Source organism: Siphateles boraxobius, unplaced genomic scaffold (assembly GCF_051911475.1).
Source record: "Siphateles boraxobius isolate OS27281-9 unplaced genomic scaffold, OSU_SipBor_1 130, whole genome shotgun sequence".
In the NCBI taxonomy this organism is placed as follows: Eukaryota; Metazoa; Chordata; class Actinopteri; order Cypriniformes; family Leuciscidae; genus Siphateles; species Siphateles boraxobius.
In genome coordinates this window covers 8,013,040-8,026,866 of record NW_027508734.1, presented here as the reverse complement: position 1 = coordinate 8,026,866, position 13,827 = coordinate 8,013,040, and the positions used below count along the sequence as shown (strand labels likewise).

Genomic DNA, 13,827 nt, shown 5'->3' with positions numbered 1-13,827 from the left:
TGGCCAGATTTTAAATACATTATGATGATTGACTTGTTAGGAACTAGATGTGTTGATTGGCTACTTCGACAGCAGTCGTGCTTAATAGAACACTTTATTTCCATAATTGACAGCGGCGGCATAACTTCCTGATTGGCTGTAAAGCTCCGCCCATCATCTAGAGCTAAAAAAAAAAAGCCAATTTTGTTTTATTTCAATTTTTTTTTAAATTACATGTTTAAACGTTTTTCCTTGAAACATTTTTTATTCATTCCTTAAAATAGCTTGAATACACCATTGCCTCATTTAATATAGGCGGTTCTATGATTATGCAAATTGGCCCCGCCTCCAATAACTCACGCCAACTCTGATCCACTCGTTGACGATCACAACACAGACATAAACAACATTAAAAACTTGATTTTAATCCACAGGGGGACTTTAATTAAAGTAAGACACTGGCAGTTTTAAGATGATAATTTACAGTATGTGTTACATATCATCAAAAGTATTAATTACACAACACAAATGGCTACTGCGTTTCTTTGTTTGGAAAACGCTAGACATCAATGCAATTTTGGAAGAAAAAAAACTTCCACATGTTGTAAGTCCAAGAGTCATTGCTGTTGTCATAAACAATTTTCAGACAGATTTTTGCAGGCTGATGTTTGATGGCCTGTATAAAACAAACACACAATAGCCTGGAATAAAGTGAATAAAGTCACTATAAAATGAGTAAGTACACTGAAAAGTTATATGAAATTATTTATCTGAACTAATCAAGACATTTTTCAAGAATTCTATGGAAAATAAATAGTGGGGAAATATGAATAGGCTACATAAAATCTACAGCCCATGTTTAAAGGACTTTTTTACATGACACTTCAAATATTATTTGATAAATTATATTCATTTACATCTTTCAGTATTTCACTCAAAGTTATTCTTATTTGGTAGTCTCAGGGCCTTTTCAGCAGTAAAAAAAAAAAAAAAAAAATGAATTCTCAACTAATTTAATGACACTGACTAAAGAAAAACTATTGAACCAGTGTTATAATGTTCCTGTCCACAAGGTGGAAGCAAATACATATAAAACATGTTCCAGGATATGATTTAAGTGTCATCCACTGCAAAAATTACAGAACCTGATAATCCTGAAAATAGAAACAAAAAGTTATAGCATAATAAATAAATGAGGTAGGGCCTACTAAACAAAACATATAATAGCCTACATGAAGTCATGATACCAATAAAGTGAAATTGTTTTTTTTCCATAATTGACAAAAAGTTGTCATAATTACTTGAGATATAATTTCTGTTTCTTTATAGTCCCTAATTATAGTAAGTTTTAATTAGCCCTTAATATAAAAAGTCACAGAAAAAACATAATTTTTTATTAGAAATGAAAGGGAGATAATAAAATTTCACAGTGACAATGACAGAGCCAAATAAAACTGAAAATGACAATGAACCACAAAAATAACAATGAGAATGACTTTGCACTCCAGATTACATCCAAGCATAAGAATATGTCACTGTGACCTGTACTGTGACATCATGATGTCATGCGTACAGGGAATTAACCGAGCATGATAGAGCAGCTCAGTGTGACCAGTCAGGCATCTTTCTTTATGTTATGCATTAAAGTAAAGTAATGCATTACAATATTGAGTTACTCCCTAAAAAAGTAACTAACTGCGTTACTTAGTAAAGTAATGTGTCACGTTACTTTTGTGCTACTTTTTCTCACCTGGGTTGGGCTTACTTGTTTTTTAGAAAATGAAAAACAAAGAACAAACTTTAGAAAAAAGCTTTTCTAAAGACATTGCTTATAAGTATGGTTTGATTGCATCATTGGATCATGGACATTGATTGATACATTTTTGTGTATTTTTTAACATATTTAATTATTGCAGGTTTGGGTAATATTCTGAGTTTGCATTTAACTGTTTTATTTATTTTGAGTAATACTGATTCTGTTTTTGTACAAGTGAGAGATGAGTAAATGCATGCTCACATTTAGTCTACAGCTACAACAACCATCATGTTCACACACAACACCTCTGCACTTACTCATGTTTTCACTCAGCATGGGGACAGAAGAGCTGTCAGTCGATACATGTGGAAAAGTAACTTGCATTACTTATTTGAAAAAGTAGTTATTTTGTTGTAATTTCAAAAGTTATACATTACTTGAAAAAGGTCACCTGATTACTTAACTCACGTTACTTGTAATGCGTTACCCCCAACACTGCTTGTGACATTCTACACAGAATCATTCTTATTCCTCATTTCATCCTACATTATAACACTGTTTAATATATTTTTAAACAAGATACAATTTTCAATTCATAAAAACAATGAAAGAGGTCTCAAGAATCTTATCGGCAGCCTTCTACTACATGACCAGTTAATAATAATGATAAAGTGCAAATGGACTGCTATGTCTTTTCTAAAAGTATGGTGTCCCATACTCGGAATTTGTGCTCTGCATTTCACCTATCCAAGTGCACACACACAGTAAGTATTGAACACACACACACACACACACACACTGTGAACATACACCCGGAGCAGTATTTCTGCTGAGGCGCCCAGGGAGCGATTGGGGGTTTGGTGCCTTACTCAAGGGCACCTCAGTTGGGTAATGAGTGTGGAAGAGAACAGTGTTTATTCACTCCCTGCTGATACTTTATGTATTTTCCTCCCATCTAAATTATACACTCACTCACAGCATGGCCGTCAGCAGCCAACCACAAATGTGACCCTGGATCACAAAACCATTCACAAACAAGATGGGTCAAAATTATCGATTTTTCTTTTATGCCAAAAATCATTAGGATATTAAGTAAAGATCATGTTCCATGAAGATATTTTGTAAATTTCCTACCGTAAATATCTAAAACAATTATTTTTGTGAGTGAATGCAGCACAATCGCGAACATAAATGGACAACTTTAAAGGCGATTTTCTCAATGTTTCGATTTTTTTGCACCCTCAGATTCCAGATTTTCAAATAGCCTAGTTGTATCTCAGCTAAATATTGTCCTATTCTAACAAACCATACATCAATGTGAAGCTTATTTATTCAGCTAAAAAATTTGCTGGTTTTGTGGTCCTGGGTCACATATCAGCATCCAACACTGCAAAGGATAAGTATAAAAAGAACAAGAACGATTCATTCAAGGATTCGTTCAGACAACCATTGTTCAATGGAATCAACGATCTTTTGACCTGAAACAAAAATAATGAACTGACAACCTTCACCACTGTCTCCGGCTTTTGTGAATCAGGGCGAAAATGAAATAAATATTCTACACGTGTATCAATATGAATGGGCACGTATATGAATGGGAAGATGTTTGCATAGAATCAATGGATTAAACAATCTTTTCAGTGTCTTTGAATTGAGACATGTTGTATTTCTCTGTTATAAAGACGGTCAGATGTAGTGAATTAATAAATAAACAGTGGGTGGTTATTGCACTTTTTTGTATAAACTTTACTGCATCTCCTTATATGTAAAGGCCTAGCTATATTAACTGGTGTCAGGAAAGGAACATGATGCCCTCTGTCAGACAGAAAGTGAGGTCAGTTTCAAAATTGAAATCATCCGATGACCTTATAATAACGCTATGAAATTTGCGAATTCAGGAAGGTCCCCTCGTGAGAAAGAGGAAGAATAAATCACAAACTATAATGAGAAACAATGATCACATGCATGTCACATTTCTTATATTGTACTTCTTCATTATATTCTGAGAAGAAGTGGCTAAAAGTGAAACGGGGACATTCATGCCAGGGTTTTGTCAGCATCCTTAAAATAGGTACAGGTCATTTAGGTTTGTATTTGTATGTGTTTAAATGACTTGCTGTATTAGTTTTATTCTATGATTAGTCGTTTTTTATTTGTTTTATTTATTTTTTGTTAATTTAGAAAAGCCTTTCTATGCACCCGAGACGCAAATTAGCTTATACTCTTGATTTGCAATACATATTTTCCAGTTTTCGACTGGAATCATGTTTTTTTGTACTGTCACTATATAATTAAACGGTTACACTTTATTTTAAGGTGTCTGTGTTACAGTGTAATTATATATTTAAGTGCTGAGTAATAATAATTAACTACATGTAGGGTTGGGTAGGTTTTGGTTGAGGGTTAGTTGCATGTAATTGTGCATAATTTACTCTTATTACTATGGTAAGTACATGTAACATATGTAACAAGGACACTGTAAAATAAAATGTTACCTAATAAACTTATAATTACATTGGTGTTTGGTATTGTAAAGTAGCATAATTAATAAAAAACCCTGATTAAAACAGAAGGAACATAATGTATTCTATAGAATATTTGTAGTAGACAAAACACATTCCACTGAGTCTCTTCTGGCAGCTTTGGGCGGCTGCTATTGTGTTCACTTCCTGTTGTGGGCAGCAGGTTGACATCACTGTGCTTGATATGTGCAGTGAGTCATTTGTGTGTCGACTGTTGAATTCAAGTCAACACAGAATTTAACCGCTACAGATTGTGACCTTTCAGCACATTAATCAAGGCCATTATTGATTAATGTGCTGAAATTATGAAAAAATGATTGGCTTTTTTTGATAAACAGATGAAACAGAATGAATACAGCATGAAAATGTATGCGAAAGAACCCAATCACTAATTTATTTCGCACAGGCAATTACAGCTGTGCATGGGAGACTGCTGTCTGGTTTGTTGGTTTTGGAGCGGTTTATTTGGGCTCTTGTTAGCTAGGCATGGAGACCACCAGACCAACCATCTAAACCCCAGCTTAAAGGGATAGTTCACCCAAAAATGAAAATGTTGTCATTAATTTCTCACCCTCATGAACACAAATGAAGATCTTTTTAATGAAATATGAGCGATCTATATCCCTCCATAGACAGCTTAAAGGGATAGTTCACCCAAAAATGAAAATGTTTTCATTAATTTCTCACCCTCATGAACACAAATGAAGATCTTTATTAATGAAATATGAGCGATTTATATCCCTCCATAGACAGCTTTACTTTAGTCAAATCACGGTTTCACATATCAAGGATTAATAACGCAGAATGTTTTATTTTATTTTTTTAAATCAGTTAACATTTGTTATTAGGCCATTAGTAGCCTAGTAATGACCTGACAATGTGGCTAAATGAAAATAATAACCTTGTAGCCTACCGCTAAAAACAGTGCCATACACAGGGGAAATGCAATCCATCTATTTACTTAAACATTAATTGGCCTAATTCTTATGACTGAACACAAAACGGCATTTGGCTATAAAATCATGTGGCTATAATAAGTTCCAGATTTTGCCTGTTGGTCATAAATGACTCTGAACATCTGTGCACTGATCTAGCCTTCCTAACCATGAATCTTCAAACGTCATTGACTATTCGTGCTGGATTTGAATAATGTAATGGTATTTTAAACGTTAACCTCCAAAAATACATTCAAAGTATTTACACAGGAGGTGATGTGATATTTTACGTTTTTCTTTGAGAGCACAACACGCAGAAGATCCCTTGGATGGAAGCATCTGCACAATGATCAGCGCGAGAAATACCTACGAAATAAGATCTGAATTCCCATACATCTGAACCCGTGGATGAAAAACAGTATGAGAGATTATTGCTTGCATTATTAATTTCCAAGGAAAGTGACACAATGTATAGTAAGGGGGAGACAAAGAAGAGGACATGGAAATAGGCGTGACATGCAGTGTGCTTGCAGTAATTTGTCCAGTGTAAATGCATCACATTTACAAGTGGTTTGATTGTCCATCGGCGTGCATGTAAACATGAGTTCTGGTGTAAGTATATACAAATGTGTTTAATTGCATTATTTATGCTCAAACCTCTCGTTTTTGCGGTTAGATATGGGTTGGCAGTCATAAACGGTGTTGCAAATGTATTATAATGATGTGGAGAAAACATAATTTGTAAACTCATAGGCTACTAAATACAAGGGGTTTTATTTTCTTCTCAACACATCGCTGGCAATGACAGGCTTGGCTGCAGTTGCCTAGTAACGGAGCAACGAGCCCTTAGTAGTGGGCTTCATCAAATCCTGTTCATTCAAGATTAGAAGGTTACACATAAATAAGTGTGTATTGTGTACAATATAAGAACCACTAATTAGATAAACTGTTTGCTTTTTGTGACATATGCAGGAACAAGAACACAGGACGAGACTGCAGCACTTTCTGTCCGAACTTGCAATATTGGGTTCTTTACAGGTGGGATGGTACTAGCCTAATATCCTACTATCATTTCATAGATGAGTGAAGTTTGTGAACAAACTCTAAAGTGGCTTGACAAAGCCTTTTCTGAAAGTTTTAAATAACTTAAAAGCACATTGCAAATGCATGATTAGTAGGCTATGTTGCTAGCATGAATTAGCACAACGTTGCTAGCATGTTTATACAGTTTGTTAACATAATTCAGCATTTGTTGCTCACATGATTTAACATGTTACTAGCATGATTTAACATTGTTTTCATGTTTCTAGCATGACTAGCATGTTGTTAGCATGTTGCTAGAATGATTTAACACGTTGTAAACATGCCTTTGCATGTTGCTAGCATGATTAGCATGTCACTACCATGTGGCTAGAATACATTAGCATGATTTAACATGGTGCCAGTATGTTGCTAGCATGATTTAACAAGTTGTTAGCATGTTTTAGCATGCTGCTAAAGACCACAGGTAGATGTCAAATGACTGCATATAGCTACTATACGAATGTTTAGCACATAGCTAGCATTACTTAGCATGTTGCTAGCATGTTTTAGCATGTTGTCCTAGTATAGTCATTAAGCTTTGCTATCTTAATTACTCACTGCGTCCAAAATCGAATACTTCTCTACTATATATAGCATGTACGCCAACAGAGTAGTATGTCCGAATCCATAGTATTCGAAAAACTGTATGTAAAAAGTCCCCTGATGACCTACTACTTCTGTGAGATTCTGAAGTGCGCATTTGCTGGACACTTTACTGTCCCAAGAGGCCACGTGAGAGGATTTATGAATGGCAGTGAAGCGACAAACTGGTAGGTTATATGTAAATGACAACATGGCAGATGTAGTAGGCCTACGTCCAGATTACACTCACACTATATAGACTGTACTTTTTTTGAGTTGCGAATCTCATTTTCAAATGCAGTACCTACTCAAGTATGTGATTTCAGATGCAGCATATAAGTCTTATCGTGTAAAAGTCTTAAGGAAAATATACAGCATACCAAGTCTGAAGGTCTGAAATCTCTAGGAAGAGATAACTGTTTAAATTTAGTCTCAGAAGAAGTAGAAGAAAAAATATCTTGCCACTTTTTTCAGAGTCTTTTATGTCTATCTGTAGGGATTCCATTATTTTCAGCCCTGGCTAAGAGGGAGAGAGGAACTTCTTTTGACCGTAGTCAACGATGACTCGGTAGGGTCTTTGTCAATCTGTTTATCTCACTTTATTTTCTCTCAGACCGTTTTTATATCCAAAAGTTTAAGATGTTTGGAGATGTTAAAGGGATAGTTCACCCCAAAATGAAAGTGCTGTCATTAATTACTCGCCCTCATGTCATTTTAAACCCATAAGACTTTCGTTCATCTCCGTAACACAAATAAAGATATTTCTGATGAAATCTAAGAGATTTCAGTCCCTCCATTGACAGCTACGCAACTACCACTTTGACACCTCAGAAAGTGCATAAAGAGATCGTAAAACTAATTCATATGAATTACGGTAAGTGGTTTAGTTCAAATTTTCTGAAGAGACACGATCGCTTTATATCATGAACTGATTGAATTTAGGCTTTTATTTAGGCCTACATATAAACACTGATCAGCAAAGAAGCTCAAATGTGATGCGTAACATGAGATTGAACCTCATTGGTTCTCATGTGTCAAGCTAACATGCTTGAGCTTCCGTTTACGAGTTGAATGTTTATGTTAATAAAAGTCTAAATTCTATCTGTTAATCATATGAAGCGATTGTGTCTTTTCAGAAAGTTTAGACTAAACAGCTCAATTCATGAGTAGTAGTTGCATAGCTGTCAATGGAGGGACAGAAATCTCTCAGATTTCATCAAAAAGATCTTCATTTTGTGTTTCCAAAGATGAACGAAAGTATTAAGGGTTTGGAACGACATGAGGGTGAGTAATTAATGACTGAACTTTCATTTTTGGGTGAAATATCCCTTTAAGTCATCAGTTCTGGAGCAGCTACAAACACATTCCTGTATATCTCTGGAAACAACTGCTGCAGCATCAGTGATAGTTACATCTGATGGCTACGTCTTCCTTTGCTCACAGAGATGGCGTTCCCCTGGGTTCGCTGTGTCTGTGGCCTCCACCTTCACCAGCTCAACATGCAGTAGCAGTTACAGTCTGGACAGCGATTATGCCAGCTCACCTCTAGCAGGAGAAGAACCACTTGCACAGCACGAACACCAGACACCAGAGGCCACACAGCAACGAACTCCCAGCAGGTGGAGAGGAATATCCTTCGACTCTCTCGAGCAATTATAAACCAAGTGCTGTAAATCCATTCTTTTCATTATTCACTTATAGGGATGTTGATTCTCATCTTCTCCCAGCCTCACCAAGTGAGAAAGAGATCGCTGTTCCTGTGAGTATCGTTTCAGATTCACAGACTTCAAGGGCCAATATCAAATTCACAGATTAACGGGATAGTTCACCCGAAAATGAAAATTCTGTCAGTATTTACTCACCCTCATGTTGTTCCAACCTCGTAAGACCTTCGTTCATCTTCGGAACACAAATTAAGATATTTTAATTAAATCTGAGAGCTGGATCACTCCTCCATAGGCTTCTAAGGGATTGACACTTGCCAGCTCTGAAAAGTTATCAAAGACATCGTTAAAATAGTCCAAGTGACTACAGTGGCTCAATCTTAAGTTTATCAAGCGACGAGAATACTTTTTGTGCGCAAAAACAAACAAAAATAACGACTTTATTGCAACTATTCATTTCCTTTTCTGTGGGCCTCTAGTCAGTTAACGTAGTGAGATTCTGTAGAGCTACGTCACATGTAGGCTCACTATTGGCCGACGCTGGTCATGTGGGTGATGCGTGTGACGTATAACAACAGAAGCGCTGTGCTGTTACACTAGTGAACTGACTCAAGCCCCAATTGATAAACTTGAGATTGAGCCACTGTAGTTACTTGGACTATTTTAACGATTTCTTTAATAACTTTTCGGGGAACAAGTGTCAATCCCTTAAGAAGCCTATGGAGGAGTGATCCAGCTCTCAGATTTAATCAAAAATATCTAAATTCGTGTTCTGAAAATGAACGAAGGTCTTACAGGGTTGGAACAACATGAGGGTGAGTAAATACTGACAGAATTTTTATTTTTGGGTGAACTATCCCTTTAAGAACATTACTAATCTTAAAATACACTGGGAAATTGATTAGAGAAGACAAGATGATGAAATACAATATAGGTTGCATAGTGCACCCTTGTATTTTCCCTTTGACTTTTGAGTTTTCTTTAAGATATCAAGACACAATTTCTGATTGTCTAGCAGTAGTCAAGGGTCTCAAAAGAGTTGTTCTCTCATTGCAGGAAATGAACTGCACCCTGTTCCTGTTAGCCGGCTATGCCAAGTATGGGCAACCTTATGCCTGGATTAGATCCAATCACGAGCGCCTAGTAAACGTTGGAGGAACTGATACGCTAGTCAAGGATACACCAATGAAACTTAAGTCCATCACAGACTGGGTTTCAACATCCCAAGGTTTTAAGATCAACTTTTATTGGCCATAATTTCACTATTTTATTATATACACCATTTCTTAATGTTCCTGGCTCAAGGTTTAGAAACTTTTAAAAGGTTAAAGATTATGTATGAATGCACATATGGCTTACTTTAGTGGCTTATGGTGGTTGTACATACATATAGTTGTGTTACCATAATAATTATAAACGCTCCAGCGAACATCTTGCCTTTACCTCAAATTTAGCAAAATAACTAAACTGTACACTTACACAACAATGATGTACTAAACACGGAAAAGTTTTTCCTTTGTGTTTTTTCATGTAGACGACAACGTTGTCAAAGCGATCCCCGTTCACACGGATCCATTAACTAAAAACGCTGTAGTATTATTATTAAATAAAAAAGATTTTACGTTTTATCAATAAGATTTATTAATAAGAAAAAAAAGGAGACCAAGAATTATTTTGGAATCGGATCATGACTCCCAGACTCGTAATTGGATCGGATCGTGAGGAGCCTAAAGATTACCACCACTACTATACAATGATTTATTGCTTGTCTTTGTTGAATAATACAGAAGATAAAGAGCTTAAGAAATAATGGCATATTAAATCACAATCGCAATATTGGTTTAATTTTTTTTTAATTATTTTCCTAAATTATTGAGCCCATATTCAAATGTTGAAACGCTTTGAAACGCATAAAACGTTTTTAGTTGAAAACAGTGTTGTGTAAACGGCCCCTGGTTATAATGAAGTTTTAATTTTCAACCAAAAACGTAAAACTTTTTTATGCGTTTTGGCTGTTCATTTACTTTACAATGTTGTTTTTGGGGCCTAAAATGCACATTTTTGTAAATAGGTTTGAAAGTGCAAGTTTTTGAAAACGATAAATTAAATTAAATCATCTCCATGTAAACCACAAAAATGCGAATTTGTGAAAACAGCGACATGCGCATGAGTATTAAAGGGGCATTCGGCAACTCTAGCTATTTCTTCGCTGATTTTCACTTTTGTTGTCGCATGTTTTCTCAGCGAGCTCCTCCTACAGCTGTGAGCGTATATTTCACAACAATGTCGTAAAAAAACTCACATGCGGCCCCTCCTCCCCTTTCTACCGCTGCTCATGTGCATTTGTTATTATCGGAGCCGGCCAACTTTATCATCTGGAGTATGTCTACCGAGGTGGGTAATACATCATACACATTGAGGGCGGCGTGTGTGTTTATGTTGAATTGCCTTAAAGCAGTTTGTGTTTCTCGCTTATTCTCGCTTCTCACGAGACTTCCTATTTCCAACTTACCAGGACGTTAGTCCCCATGTTGCAAGGTTGGTTTTCCGCCTGGGAATGTTGGGGGAAGCGGGGAAAGTCACCATTCTCACCAGAACAGGTTATTAAACCATCCAAATGATTTCTACACGGTTTTATTAAGTTGAAATAGTTGCCGAATGCCCCTTTAAGTGTTCAGACTGTAGACGTGTAGTGTTTCTTTACAAAGTGACATCGCCAACTACTGGCCTGGCATGAATGATACAGCGTTTTTAGTTGTTTACGCAGTTCCGTGTGAACGTCAAGTCAACTTTATTTACATAACACTTTATACAATACAGATTGTTTCAAAGCAGCTTTACAGTGATAAAAATTATTCAATGATGAAAACGGTTCATTTTGGCTGTACAGCAGCTCTAAAAGAAAACACTGTCATTGTTCAGTGTTGATTCAGTTACGTTTTAAAGATCATCAATTATTAAATTAATTTCATCTAAAAAAGCAGTTCTACAGAAAACAGTGATGTCATTATCCAGCTCAGTTCAGTTCTCATCCAATACAGTGTCAGTACAGTCAGTTCAATAATATTGTTGAATATTAAGTGACTAAGCAAGCCAGAGGCGACAGTGGCAAGAAACCCAAACTCCATCAGGTGACAGAATGGAGGAAAAAACCTTGGGAGAAACCAGGCTCAGTTCTCCTCTGGCCAACGAACGAACAGTGTGCGATTATTATTCAGGCTGTGTCACAAATCAGTCATCAGATTGTGGACAACGTTGTCTTCTGTACGCGAAAAACACAAAAACTACCACTTTTAGTACATAGTTGTTGTGTAAACGTACCCTTAGAGGAGCCTTACATAACACACTTAACATGTCTCACTGCCCTGCAGGAACTCATGTATGGGACGTAGTGAGTGAATTGGTGGGACTGTGCACCATGCCGCCTCCCGACAACCCCTTCTCTCTGGACATGCGCTACCTCCAAACCCTGTCCCTCCCAGAGCGCTTCCTGGCCACCGGGGCCCTCCTGAATTTCCTGGACATGATTGTGGTTCAGGCAAGCCGGGAGGAACCGTTCTATGATCTGGGTGAGCACAGAGCTTGAATTTCTTTGAAAGATTGGAGTCCAGGAAATCAGGATCCAAACATTTTGAAAGTTCTTTTGTCCTTGTGCTCACAAGATAAGGGGTGTAAGAAAAACAATAAAAAAAAAGCCTTACAGCGAAGTCTTAGGCTAGATTCATACTATTGTAAGGCCAGCCCAATCATGTATAGTGTTGTATAATAATTGTTCACATTAAACCATTGGGCAAATTTCAGGTGATCTCAGCATGAGAGAGCAAATTAATACAATACTGAGGTGATTGACTCAGTGTCAATGTGTCTTGGATGGGGATGCTAATTTCGCAAGAGAGAGTTAAAATGTTAATTCCTTTGTTTTCTCAGAGAGTGGCTCCCTCTTCCAGTTCTTCCAGTTTCTCTAGTCATACAATACAACCTGTGTCTGTTGCATATAATCACTAATGTATTGTATAATCACTTTCTTTTCTGCTAGAGGCACCAGTTTGTGTAAAACAGGCCTTAGGCTATTTTTTTTTACCTCTGTTTCTTTTGGTATGTTTCTTAGTTGTGGCAGAGTTGGTGCCATTGAGACGACTTCATTTCCAAAGCCTCTCTGAGTTCCAGAAGTTACAAGGCAGTGACAGGTTTCACAGGACTTCAAGTCACTTACCCGACGAATGAGAACTGATGGTTCAAAATACATCAATATGCAAGGGTTTTCAATTCCAGAGGATTTTAACAATTGGCCTAAAACTCCAAACATCACAATCTAGAATGGTTACAAGTTAAACCCTGAACTAATACAGTATGTTTTGTTCTTTATTTTGATACTAAGAAACATTCATTTATGTGTAAACAAAGAGGTTTAATAATGACAGCTTTAGCCTCATGACTTTAAGCTCCTAAATGACAGTCATGGCATGTTTTTGTGAAACACAGCACGTATATGTCTTTGAAAAGTTATGAAATCAGACCAGGAGTATTTTAATCCCTCGCATTAAAAGATTTGCGCCCCATGACTTATGAAGAAACTGCTCCCTCTTTAAGGATGTAGTCTGTCCTGGAAGTCAAGGAAAACACTGGCTTTTTAGGGGCCGTTTACACAACATCGTTTTCTACTAAAAACGGACGACTTTTTATGCTTTCAGCCGACAACAGCGTTTTGGGGGCCGGAAAATGCAAACTTAGTGCACATTTTTGAAAACAATACTGTTATAGTCACCGAATTTGTGATTGTGAATTTGTGTGTTAGTGTTTCTTTACAAAGTGACATTGCTAAAACACATGCGAAGAAGCTGCAGAAACAAGTGATAGCATATGTAAGCAGATGCACATGTAAAATAACATGATCATCAACATTAAACCGCATATAAATCAAAACTGCCTAATGTTACGGAATGAAATGTCGACCCAGGACTGTTGGACTGTGAAGCTTTGGAGTTGTTGACAGACTCAATCTACTTCATCTGTGTTTTGATTATCGTTCTAAATCCGTTCTGGACGTAGTCTTTGAAAAAAATGTGTTGCTTTTTTTAATGGAACTTACCCACATTCAAATGTTGTTAAAAAAAAGAATACATTAAGCTAGAATAAAACTTATTTATTTTTAAAGCAGAGGCTCTGTTCTTTCTTTTGATATATGGCATGTTCAGATATTCATACAATAAAATATTCTGGGAGCAATGACATTTTTGTAAAAATTATCAAAAATGATGGCGGTAGCTGGCAAATGTTTTTTAAAACACTGTTGGGGAAAGTGTTAA

The 13,827-nt window shown here is 36.5% G+C and overlaps 1 protein-coding gene across 1 annotated transcript; it reads left to right on the top strand.

Moving 5' to 3' along the window:
- Window positions 1–5,496: 5,496 nt before the first annotated feature.
- Window positions 5,497–13,675, top strand: LOC143736882 (uncharacterized). Its single transcript, XM_077227657.1, has 8 exons — window positions 5,497–5,804; window positions 6,165–6,230; window positions 7,354–7,425; window positions 8,301–8,476; window positions 8,559–8,616; window positions 9,578–9,749; window positions 11,893–12,090; window positions 12,630–13,675. Exons 1-8 carry the CDS (start codon window positions 5,793–5,795, stop codon window positions 12,743–12,745), a joined length of 870 nt encoding a protein of 289 aa, XP_077083772.1. The 5' UTR covers window positions 5,497–5,792; the 3' UTR covers window positions 12,746–13,675.
- Window positions 13,676–13,827: the final 152 nt, after the last annotated feature.

What these genes read in the sequence shown, in the direction of transcription:
- LOC143736882 (XM_077227657.1), top strand. An exon ending in CAATATTGGGTTCTTTACAG is followed by an intron (nt 6,231 to 7,353) that starts GTGGGATGGTAC and finishes GTCTATCTGTAG; the next exon opens with GGATTCCATTATTTTCAGCC. An exon ending in CTGGGTTTCAACATCCCAAG is followed by an intron (nt 9,750 to 11,892) that starts GTTTTAAGATCA and finishes ACTGCCCTGCAG; the next exon opens with GAACTCATGTATGGGACGTA.